The sequence below is a fragment of the Anas acuta genome, chromosome 2, assembly GCF_963932015.1.
Source record: "Anas acuta chromosome 2, bAnaAcu1.1, whole genome shotgun sequence".
Classification (NCBI taxonomy): Eukaryota; Metazoa; Chordata; class Aves; order Anseriformes; family Anatidae; genus Anas; species Anas acuta.
In genome coordinates, this window is record NC_088980.1 from 28464718 (window position 1) to 28477827 (window position 13110).

Here is a 13110-nt window from a genome sequence, read left to right on the forward strand (position 1 = left end):
AGGACATCTCGATTATGTTCCTAGAATTTTCTCTTTACTATTCAAAATTGGCTTCTTGTTTATTAACGAACTATGTCAAAACAAAACAAAACACCAGTCCCCAGAAGAACTTGGCTTTTGTTTTCATGAACATACGGCAACATCTGTTGGTTCCCCATTCAACAATGACTTCCTAGCATTAACTTGTCTGCTACCAAAACTTCTTATAGCGGTAACTTGAAAAATGTAGGTGCAATTAAAAATATAGTGTTTATACTCTTAAATTCTTGCAGTGTGCTATGCTGCATGAACATGCAATCACTTATTTCAAGTCAACAGACTGCGTATAAAGCGTGTCAAGACTTCACTTATAGAGCAAATGTGAATCAGCTTTTGCTTACTATTGGACTGACTGTACAACTGTTAATGTCTGGGTGTCCTAATTTTGAGAAATTAAAGCAAACAGAAGACACTCCAAGTTTCAGACATTTATTAAACCCCATCAAAACACTTCTGAACAGGTGATCAAGTGCAGTGTGAGGCAAGTTTGAATGTTTCCTGGATGATAAAGCATAACTGTGCGGACGGCTTCCGGAAGACCTTTCTGTGCGGCTTATGGAGATGATCGTGCTCCTTAGAAGTCAGGGCGGTCCTTTTTGAACTTACTGTAGTCTACGTTGACCGAGTAGAACTACGGAAGAGAGGAAAAGAAATGAATCTTGATTAGAATTAGAAGCTTGATATGATAACGTTTCCACAGAAAATATCATTTGCCATCATGTTTATTATAAAACATGCATCATTTGAACTCACATCAGGAAACTGAAATCATAGTTTAAGTCTGTGCAATAGAGAATTTGAGAATAATAAGTAAAAAAAAAAAAGAAAAAAAAAACTTTCAGGAGAAGTAACTTTTTATGTTATCTTCATTCTGCATACACTATTATAAACTTTGAGATGAGGCAGTGCTGGTGTCTACAACTGAAGAAAAACATGAAGAATCTCTTCTTTGATCCCCAGACTTTAAAGTCTATATACAAGAAATCCTGACAGTACTGCTGGTTTATCCTTTTTGCCCCAAATCTGTGTTCCTATATAATGAAGACAACATCTAATTTGTAATAAATAAGTAGCACAAAGGATAGTAAATGTGAACATTTACAATAGCACTGCTAAAGCCAAATTTGGTTTAAGTAAATGCATCTACAACTTCAAGATGTAACAACAAAGAAGGAAGCTAAGGACAGATCCTTCTGCACACTCAATTTACATTAACAAAGTTGCATACCGCTGCAAGCCATTCAGAACAGTCCAGATAGTCACTGAGGACAATGAATAGACTAAAGGTATATTTGGCATCCAGCCTGATTTGATGTCAAGCACATGATGCTATAGTTATTCCTTAGAAAGAAAAAAAAGGAAAGGAAACTAGAATGTGTGGATTAGTTTGACTACTTTTAGTCAAGGCCAAACTCGATTTTATTTAACTTCTTCATATGAAGAAAAAAAAAAAGCCCAGAGCTGAGAGTGGAATTAAGATTGCTTTAACACATTCAAATTACAGCTTTCTGTGCAACTCACACAGCAATCATCACTCCTTCAACTCTTCTCTTTTGAAATATTGACTTCCTCAGCCTTTCCAAAGAGAAGAAAGTTTACAAAACAAATGCAATTTCATCAAAAGCTGCAACTTGCTGTTTTATCAGAGCTTTTTACACAACAGTCACCAACAATTCAGAACTTTTGCCTTTTCATTTCCCACAGTACAGTCTTGGAAAAAAAAAAATCCACAGTGATACACAAACCCAAATATGGTAAACCCTGAGGTTGTGTTTGTATGCTACGACAGACTGAGAATGCCACAGAAGGCATGCACTCTTTAAAAGAATTCATGCTGTGCACAACATTGAATTTGCCTTTCTTAGATATTTAAGAAAGGCAACATTCCGGAAACAGCAATGAAAATGAATATGTTCTTCTTGGCCTCCTCTTAAGGGAACTGCAACATTTTATTCTGGGGTGTGGTTTTTTTGCTTATTTAAATGATTGGCATACTAAGACACTTGACACTGAAACTGTTTGTTTGCTTTTTTAGTAGTTTGTGGATAGTCTTAAAACCATCCTCAACAGAAATCTTAAGTAGAAGAACCCCATTTTACTAAACTACCATCTGCTTTACACATCTTTCCATGCTTTCTCATTAGTTCAATGAAATATCTTGAATATTACTTAAAGAACCATTTTCCTGCATCTATTACTTACAGACAATTGTTTTCAAGCAACTGGCTGTAGAACTGAATTAGCATTTATGTTAAACACTGACATTATCCTGCTTTGCTTCCCACAGTTAGAGGTCAGTAGTTTAGAACTTAGAAAGTTTTAGTTCAAAACTTAAAATGCTTTATTCTTCTCCCTGTACTTTATCTCTCTGAGCATTATGTGCTAGTATAGTCTTCCACTGGCATATAATACCTTTCTTAGAGAGTAATAGATATCTAACAGCTTCTGTACAGCGACTCCTTCTGGCCCATTAACAACCAATTCTAAGAAAGTTTTAAATCTCAAACAGCTCCCTCTGCTCTGACTTCTGAAGATAAATGTATTTCCTCTGCTGCATGACATATGTCATTTAGACCGTTACTTTCTAATATATCCAAATGTTCTAAAGCAGTAAGCTATGCTTTTGGTATGATGTTTCCTAAAAATCTGTGGTTTTTGTTTTACCTTGTACTGGTCATTGGGAGCCAGTTTATTCCACGGTTCTGGATTATTTTTCTTGTCCCAGCTATTGAGAAACATACAAGATATTAGACCAAGTTGAGAAAAATCACAGTACTTTCAGAACAAATAAAATTTGTACATATATTAGGGTTATTAGGCCATAAATGGTCATCTATCTTAATAAGTTTCTCCAAAAAAAGATAGTCCTTTGTCAGGAGTCTGTAAACATGGTAGGGTAATCATACAATCAAATCTCTAAATCCAAGAGAACCCTACAAATTTGTCGCCAATAATAATGGAGCTATATATTAAGAGCTCCAGAAGCATAAAAACAAAGGCAGTGAAGCTTACTTTAATATAAGCATTAAGAAAACTAACACCGTGGATTGTTTTATACATACCAGACGTCTGGGTTGAATATCGCCAAACGCATGACATACAGGGCTGCGCCAACGCCTCCTGATCCAATGATCAAAAACAGAGGGATCAACTGCAACAAGAAATGCTTCAAATGACATACTGCAATGCAACAAAATAGTGTTATTACATTTCTGGTTACAGCAATGACAAATGAAAGAATGAGCTCCCATGTTTTGTGGCCCCCTAAAACCTTGACACAAGCTCCCTGTGTGCTGGGGCTTGAGAGAAGCGTCGCTGGGGTTTGACGTGGCTGCGGTTTGAGAACAACAATTACCTGCAGTGACAAAGACACGGAGAAAATGCTGCTACATCCGCAGCCGGCAGTACAATGCAGCAGCACATTTCTCAGAACCCACTGCCCGCTCCTCCACAACAGCCCCGCCATTTGCACCCCCGGTGGTAACATAAGAAAAAGGGGCCGAGGGTTAAGGAGAAGGACACCCGAGAGGAATGGCAGCGACACCTCGGGATTTGCAGCTCCAGGTCCTTGCACAGCCGAGAAAAAAAGCGGCGCGGCCGCCGCTCACCGAGCAGCAGCGGGGCGCGCAGAGGCCGGCAACCCGGGCACAGCCCAGGGCGCTGAGGCGGCAAGGAGAGGAGAGGACATGGAGGGAGAAAGGCGAGAACATGGAGGGGGGGAAGGAGAGGCGAGGCGGGCAGCGGCGGAGCTCAGCAGGGGTCCCCGCCCGGCCGGTACTCACGCTGGGGTGCTTCTTGGCGTGGGTGACCATAAGGCGGAACATGGCGGCAGCTGGCGCGCGTCCCCTCTCCCTGCCCGGCTCCGCAGCTCGCCCTCCCCGCCCCGCCGCCGAGGCCCAATGTCACCGAGGCCCCCGGGCGGCAGGTGCCCGCCGCCGCAGCCCGGATGTAGCGGCTCCGCCGTTCGCCTGCTCGCAGCCCGCCGCCGCCGGCCCCGCCGCGCCGCCCCGAACCCTGAGCCCGCCCCGCGCCCCTCGCCTCAGCGCGGCCCCCGGCCCGCCGGGCAGCGCCGTCCCGGGGGGCTGCAGGCACCTGCCCGGGCACCCCGCGGACCACCCGCCCCCGCTGGGCTCGGCCCGAGGTGCGAGCGGCGCCTGCGCCTGTGAGGGTGCGAGCTCAGCAGTGCCCCTGATGTGCGGTTTCTTTCACGAAAAGTTACCCGAGGAATGAGATCCTTGGCGGCCAGGCGTTAAGGGTTGTGTGCTAGGCGGAGGGAATATCAGTGTTCCTCAGACCTGAGGAAAACAGTGCCTTTCCTAGCCTAGGAGCAGAGTAACCTAACACAACTGGGGTGAATGAGCATTAAAGTACAATTCTGACGTAAGAAAAAAATAAAATGGCAGAGAATAAATATATGTAAGCAGGCGTGCTTTATTTCACTTCCTACTTCCACAAGCTGGCTTCTGCGTCTCCTCAAGAACTGTTTTGGATCGTTCCAGTCACGACAAGTTCTGAAAATCCCCTGGTGCCTGGCTTGTCATCCAATTATCCAACCTTTTTCAATTTGCCAGAGCCCATTTAATCTAGTTAACAGATAACTGCACTAGACAAAATGCTGGCAGCCGGCCACGGCCGGCAACTTGTGTGGATACACTTGACAAGTCATTGCATGGTTGCAGATTGCAGCTGCGTTGTGCTACCTGATAAAGTTAACTCTTCTATTTGGTGCAGTGCATCCCATCACTTGTCTCCCTGATCTGTTTCTGAGCTGGTAAATAGAAAGGGCTATATGTACAGTGCTCCAAGATTTCGTTAACCATTTCAATCTATACGGTAAGGAGGAGGGTATTTTTCTAGGTTTTCCAAATGAAAAGATGGACTTCTCCATGCGGTTAAAAGTAATGAAAATAATAGCACCACTGCTGTTTCTTGTGCATCAGAGGAATCCCTGGAACCTGCAAGGTTATGCTGCTCACCCCTTAGTATGGTAGTTCAGCTCTCCACAGAAAATACCAGTTGTGCCTAAGCAGCTGCAGAATAACTGGAAGAGACCAGAGGCCAGGTAGATAGCCACTAGTTATACGGGGCTGCTGAGCAAACTTGCCTCAGATTACAAACCGGCTGTATTCTGTGCAGCTGCTCTAAGGCTGAGGGACAGAAACTTTGAGTAGGGAAGACCATCAGGGGTACACTGTTTCACTAGGCACATCTCAGGCACCTGTTTTTAGGAAATATGCAAGGTTTTTTACATGCTTCTCAAGATATTTTTTTTTCTATGATTTATAACTTTGCTGGGTTTTCTTGCTTTTACAATTTTAAACAGAGGCATAGTACCTGATCAATTTGCAAAATTTGTCATGCATTTTATGGGCTTTCATAAATTTTAAGCATTGTGTCCATAGCTTTCATTGCCTGGGCCAGTACAGCTCAGCTGGTTCATTGTTCATATAGATGTCTTGTCATTTATGTTACATTTGTATTGTATTTATTTACTTGGATTATTGCATTCAATTAATAATTTTGCAGACAAAAAGAAGTAAAGCATGATAACAAGCAGAAAACAGAATTTTTTGTTGTAATTTTAGCAACTGTGAGTTAATGTTCTAATAGTACAGCCAGGATAAGCCTTGGTAAAAATGAAGTTTCACAATTGCTTGTCTTGGTGAAATTCTGAGTATAAACACAAGCAACCTCAAAGGTGTCTTGATGATCCATGGTTCCTGTAAATACCTACGTAGTTGCTACGTTTAGGTGCAAAAACTGCACTGTAAGCAGTTATATGTATGTGTGTGTGTATAGGCATGTGCTAATTTATAGTAAAGATGCCATTATATTTGTCTTAGTTAAAGTCTAACAATTTTCTGTTACACATCAAGAACCCATCCACTCCCTTAAAGAGGAAGTAAATGGTAAAATTATCTAACTTTATTTAGCACGCTCTTATCTGTCGCTTATCTACTCGATATGAAACGTAAACACATTTATTTCCTCTTAAGGTTTGGTGTCTGTGTGTTCACAGCTGCCAATTAAATTTATGATGTTTTAGTTAGACTAGTCACTTCTTTTATTCTGAGTAAAGTTATTTTTGTGTACGTTTCCACTGTCTAAACAAGTGAATCCATAAATCCTTCAGGTATTTCGGCAAGGTTTTGTGATGAACTGGTCCATTAAGAGCTAAGGGGCTAGATTTGCAGTAGTGCTCAGCACTGCTGAAAATCGAGTCCTCGGGTTATTCTGGTTCTTTATCATTTGTTTTTCCCCCTTTTCTTTTGTTCTCCTGTACAGCCTTACTCATGCTTTCTGTCTATCACTTGTCCGCCTCAGATTGCTATTGTATCTTGTTCTTATCCTCAGGCTTAGGCTCATTTAAGCTTTCGGTTTCAGAAGCTTTTCTTCTTTTCCAGATGCTTTTGTATTCTGAGGCCTTCCTGTTTCTAAAGACCTTGTTTCCTAAACTTTACCTGTTATTATGAATCATATATACACAGATTTCTACTGTATTTAACATGAGTTATGGCTTCATTGTATATATATATATACATATATATGTGTATATATATTATTATTTTATATATGTGTATATATATATACACACACACATATATATATATACATTTAAAGCAATTAATTTTAGCCACAGGTATAATCATTTCTGATCTCCTAAGGAATAGAAATATGGAGTCATAATAAAATCTATTAGTAGATTTTCTATAAAATCTGAAGAATTGCACTCTTAAGGTGTGCTGATTTCAATCACTCAGTTGAAAAAAAAAAATCAAAAAAGACATAATTATAGTCCTGTTTGTAGTGACGTATTTTAATTGGAGGAAAACAGGAAGGAAAGACTATTAGATTTGGAGGTGTTCCATTTGGTCACAGATCAATTTATTGTAAATATGTCATTCTTTGTGTCCTATATCATCCATGACAGTTGTCTGTTAATTAGAAATAAACAGAGAATTAGAAATAAACTGAGGATTTTCTGTAGGAGATTTGGAGAAAAAGCAAAAGCTTTCAAAAAGAATTCTAAGAGAAAAAGAATTTCAGCAGAGCAAAGTGTAACCTTGTAAATATTCTATCAGTTCTTCAAAACTATGTAAGAATTGCAGTATGTTACAGGTAGTTAAGCCAAATGCTATATTTACAACAACAACAACAACTAATAATAATATACCCATATTATTATTATAAACCATAAAAACTTTTAAAACTTCAACAAAAATATATGTAGCATTTAAGAAGAAACTATGGTGAAAGGAAAACAGCTGCTATAAATCTTGAATACTAACAAAAACAACAACAACAAAAACACAGCTATAACATAACAGATAAATAATGAATTGTACTGAAATATATGGTAAAGAAATGTTCTGTTACTTATTTCATTTATGCCTGCCAAAAGTATGGGAATGATAAAGTTTATCATCTCTGTATAATCATTAAAAGTACACAATAATCCTAGCATTATAATAGTTCAATTGTTTTATCTAAAACATAACAGTTAGAACAAGTTTGTATATGTTACGTAGCATAACCCGCTAGCAACCATATAAGCAAAATGTCTATTAAATAGGGGTGCTAGTGATCTGGGAAAGAAAAAAAAATAATGACAATGTTTGTATGTACTATTACTAAGGGAAGAATAGTTTGAAATAATTTAGAATTTGATCAGTAAGTCAAAGAATAATATTCTATAAATACCAAGTGAGAACAGAAAACTTTTTAGTTCGCTTCCATTTATGTATATAACTTATGATCATTATATTATAAATACAAACTATCTCCTGGATTTTTACAGTGCTATTTGTAAACTGAAATATATTAGCCCTAGTTTACAGAGCTTTCATATTGCTACTATTTTATTATTGAGTGTACAGTTTTATAGACTGCTTTAGCATTAAAGTAATTATAATTACTTTAAAGTAAGTAAATCCTTACTTTAAAATAAAGGCTTGTAATTTAAAATGAAAACAAATAATGTTTTTATACAAAGAGAGAATATGTGAATAAGTGCTGTACAGCAAAAGTGAAATAATCAGTAATGTAATGAAGTGAGAATTTCATTAATCTTTCTTTCGTGAAGATCTAACTTCTTTTCTGAAGTGAAGCATTTTCTGGCAAAATATGGATGTATTTGCAAGACTATTTTTTTTTGAATTTACAAGTCTTCAGTAAAATTCTGAATTTTGCCCTGGAACAAATTTTTTATAAAATCCCAGTTTCACAGCTGTCATAAATTGCTATTGGTGAAACTGTATTAAAAACCCGAAGGGAAGTTCTTTGTTTATCCATGCAAAGTATAAAAAGAGTCATTGTGCACAACTTCTTAGCATGCTCCTATCTGTTCCTTGCATAGAAAACCTATTAAAGTGTGTATTTCGCAGGGAATCACAGGGCTGCCTAGGCTGCTCATAATGGAATATTGAGCTGTTTTACCTGTCAGCTAACAGATTCAAATCTGGCTCAATTCAATAATAAATGGAAGTAATTTCCTTCTCTGTAGAGATATTTTGAGCAACATGGGCTGAAACAGATAACAGGTAACAGAACCCATAGAAGCAACTGAGTTAAAGCACCTGACACAAGCAAAGGTTTTGCTTAGCCTACTGAGATTAGGAAAAAAAAAGTTAAGAGACTTCAATATTTGTGATATGAGAGAAAAACAGAAGTAGGGACATATACATTGCAGGATGGACATTCCAGAATAGATGAAAATATTCATGTTTTAAATATCAATGTTTATAACATTTATGTTTTTTTGGTTGGTTGGTGGGTGGGTTTTTGTGTTTGGTTGGTTTTTGTTGTTGTTGTTTTGTGTTTTGTTTGTTTGTTTGTTTTAATGATATATCATTCTGTGACTATTGAAAACAAACACAAAGAAAGAGAATGACATACCAAAAGCAGAACATCTGAGAATCAAACACTTCAAAGGAACTAAATCATGGTCCCTGCTTACTCTCTGGTTTCAAGAGAGCAGGTGAAACAGCAGGTCTTTGTATTTCCAATATGTTCTATTTTAAATTACACAATCCACCAAAAATTAATATGCAGAAGCACCAGCTCCACACAGCTTGCACCCTACTGGAAGACTTAACCTGACATGAAGACCCCAAGAAGTCACAGGAACAATTCCACTGAAACTACACCAATTCAGTGCCCTTTTACAGATAATCTCTTTCCTGTGATTGTGTCCATAGATAGTATCACCCTGTAAGCTGCTCATGTTTGATTTGAAAAAGCTACCTGAACTCTATAAATAAAAGTTTAATGTCTCAATAGCAAGACAAAATCTTCACTAAAAAAATGTAAACAGGACTGGTACCTGGAACTGTTAAAGAGGTGCTGCTCCAACTATTTAATGACTTGTTAGCCAAATATAAAGTGTTTCTAGTGCCTATAGTTGTCTAGTTGCACTTGTGATTCTTCATCTTAATACAAGAGGTTAAACTTTTAGTTTTAGTTTCTCCTATTGAGTGAGGAAGAGCATGCTTGAACAGTTCTTCCTGAACCATTCCATGCTGTTTCTTCTCCATGTGCTTGAGAAGAAATAAATAGTCCATATAAGTTCTCTGCTCCTTTGTTCCAAATTTAAATTAGCCTTAGATTAATCTTTTGTTTCCTTATAGTTTTATTGATGTTTACTTAAATCTTGGCTGGTTTTTATGCTGGGAATCCACAATGGCTGAGACAAGTCGCAGATTTCCAGGGCTGGCATGATGGTCAGGTTCAGTCTACCAAAAACTATTGTATGTCATCTGCTGTTGGCTGCTTATAAAAACCTGGTCAGAGTTTGTCCTCTGAAAAAAAGCTGTTCTTGGGTGGAAAGGCAATAATTTGGTATTGACAGCCCTTTCCAGGACACATTGCTGCTTAGGAGATACTGATGCAGCTGCCATAAGAGTGAGTTAAGCAGGCAGTCTGGGAGCAGAAAAAGCTGCTTATAAGCAGCTTCTGAAATGTGACAATACAAAGAACATGTATAATTGACTGTGCAACAGCTGTACGGAATGATATGTGAGACCTCACATTCACTATGTATTCTAAACATTAAGAAGGACAATTAAATGTTAACAAAGAAACATGAAAACAGCATGTTTACAAAGTATAGTCTCATTGCTGTGGCATTATCTGCACAAGCTGTGTCAACAAAGTATTGCACAGTTAGAAAAATATAAATAGATTTTCTATTCTAATTTATTTTTCTGTATCTTTTTCTTTAATGCAGGATGTCAGTATGTTAATGGAAATACAATTTATAGAAAGAATAAGTCTCCCTAGTCTAACAGTTTCAGTAAGCCAAAACTTGTTCTCGTTTAAGACAGTGATAGAACCCGGAGAGGACAGGATTAGACATCACTCTGAGCAAGCTATTTTCCACAAACCCTAGGCTGGAGGAAATATTATCTGTCTTCCACTAACATGAGTCATATGCTTTTGTTTTCTTTATGGAGAGGGTAAAGAAGGATTCCTCGTATTTATGAACAGGAAGGCAGATACTGCTATTTTGGAAATAACTGTCATTCATGTAGTTTCCAGAGAAAATGTTATTCGTCTCTGTTTTCTGTTGTAGCTTTTAGAGGAAAGTTGATGTTTGCAAGGTAGAAATGTTTTTTTCTGAGTACAAATTGCAAAAGGATGTTTTTCAGGTAGTTCATAAATCCATTATTTTTGTGCATCACAGCCAGAACGGGTACTTAAATCCAGCTGCTAATACCAGATGCCAGAAGTATCATTGATTACTCAAGGAGCCTTTGAGTTATGTTGCAGGTCCTGGCACAGCTGGGTAACACAGAGCTGTCTAAAAAGGATAAAAGTGGAGTGTGTTTCACTTGTGTCAGTGAAGGAGAGTACTCTAGGAGAAATATATTTCACAGAACTTTGACATCCAAACTTAGGGGGTTAGTTTAAGCAAGCATACCCTCTGAAATCAGGAGAAAGATAAAGGCAGCTCCCAGAGGCAATGTAAAGTAAAGCTACAATAAATCATGCTTTTAGGATGTCATTGGTGGCCCTTGCCAAAATCACTGGAGATACAAGCTGATACACAGAGATGGACTTCACTTGTGTTTCAGAAAATGTTAATGGATAAAGCTCAGGCTTTCATTACCCCTCAGAGCGAAACCAATATACCTGCAGCATCCTGGTATGAACCTGGTTAGACCTGGCCAGCTTGTGCAGAATATCTAATAGTATCTTTTTCTTGATATTCTCACATGCTTTGCACTGTGCAAAAACATTGGTCTTGGGGTTCCTCCTGCAAGGACAATGCTGTCAGACATTGCAAGGGCTGATCATTTTTGTAAGCAGCCTAATTTTGCAGGCAGCTGTATTTATAAATTAGGATAAACTATTGATATGTTGGCAGTGTTTTAAACCTGTTTCTGTCTTTTTTTTTTTTGCCAGCTGAACTGCAATTTAGACATAAGCAAAATCTCTATGGAAGGACAGAGTGCCAAGTTCTTGTAAAGAAGCATGTAGTTGATCTCCAAGGCATTGCCCTTTTTCACTTATACAGTCTCCAATTATCACATTCCCTTGAATCATTAGTACTTTCTGCAGATAATTTCTAACATAGCAGAATGTGAAATCCAGTCCCAGCTTGCTTCCTTTCTGGAATTTGGCCGCTAAAGGAATGAATATACTGCATTCATTCCGTTTGTAAAATAGGGGATGGAACATGTTCCTGCCCGGATGTGGATTTAAGTGTTGCATTGTACTCTAGCTCATCTGCCAGAAATTTTGAGAAGTAACATTTTGTCTTTATAAACATTTATCTAGAACAGTTAAAAAATAACTGATGAAAAGGTGAAAGTAATTGCTCTGGCTACTCTTGAGTTTTACTTGTTTTTACTGTTTTTTGTTTGTGTGTTTGTTTGTTTTGGAAAATTCTGCTCTGTTAAAAAAGTGAACTACCACTTCTCAAAATGAAGCATTCCCGTATTATGTTTTTCTCAAAATACAGTTTCATTTAATATGTAGGAAATTGTATTGCTATGTTTGTGAAAGAAGGATGATAACATATTTGAATGTGTGACTGAGTCCATCCTCCTTTGAGGATACATACAGTATATCTCTAAGATTCACATTGTGTGATTGCATGAAATGTGTAATTGTAATAGGACTTCTAAGCAGGAATTTCTTATTTTATTTTAACAACTGAGCCTAGACTGAAGTGAAAATGATGTGAAGAGAAAGCCGCAGAATATTTTGATACTATTCTTTACATGTATTAAGACATCAGAAATTTTCTTTCTTGAAAACAGGCAAAACATAAGAGTTAGCAAATTTAATTAAAAGAGTTTCATTAGTTATTCCTTCCCCCCCCCCCTTTTTTTTCTACAAAAGGATGTTTTTATCTTATATTGCACAAGAAATCAGATTAAAGACAACAGTGTTCTGTTTGTTTACTTGCTGGTACAGAACATCCTCGGTCCAAACAAGTTTGCTCCTGTCTTTCACTAACGTATTTATCTGACTAACTTACAAGCTTGTATACTTTGTGATGTTACTTCGTTGATGTTGTCTCTCCCCATCTGTTTTTCCTCTTTGGGACTTGCCCCTTAAGAAACACTTCTGTCAGGCTGACATCCCTATTTGCTAAGACATAATCGAAACACCAATACTTGTGTGAAAGAGTTGTTTAACAAGCACATATAGTATTCCTGAAGTGTTCAGGCACCCAACAGTCCTGTCTTTTCTCCATGGAATGCAGAACAGATGTAGATGAAAGTAACAAATTTTAAAGTTGGCATCTTCTGCAAGCATAATTCAAAATGCTGATGCTCTGAAAAACAATACTCATGACAAAAATAAGTCTCATATGAGATTCATTTTGCACAACCGCCTCCACAGCAGAATCATAGAAAATTATATTAAAATAATCACCTAAGGAAGTCAGTCTAGGGATGAACTGTTTGTTTTTTAAAGTAGAATAATAAAGTAGAATAAATAAATAAATTATTTAAAAGAACAATCTGTCTTCTCAAATTCAGATTCAGGTTTTTTTTCAGATATTTGTTTCTAGGGTAAAATGAACTTAGATTAAAACTTGGCCAAACTGAAATGATTCAT

The 13110-nt window shown here is 37.7% G+C and overlaps 1 protein-coding gene across 1 annotated transcript; it reads right to left on the minus strand.

Moving 5' to 3' along the window:
• Positions 1-454: 454 nt before the first annotated feature.
• NDUFA4 (NDUFA4 mitochondrial complex associated) lies at positions 455-3982 on the minus strand. The gene is made up of 4 exons (XM_068674040.1): positions 3822-3982; positions 3102-3190; positions 2704-2764; positions 455-670 (listed from the first exon to the last, which is right to left on the minus strand). Exons 1-4 carry the CDS (start codon positions 3861-3863, stop codon positions 614-616), a joined length of 249 nt encoding a protein of 82 aa, XP_068530141.1. The 5' UTR covers positions 3864-3982; the 3' UTR covers positions 455-613.
• Positions 3983-13110: the final 9128 nt, after the last annotated feature.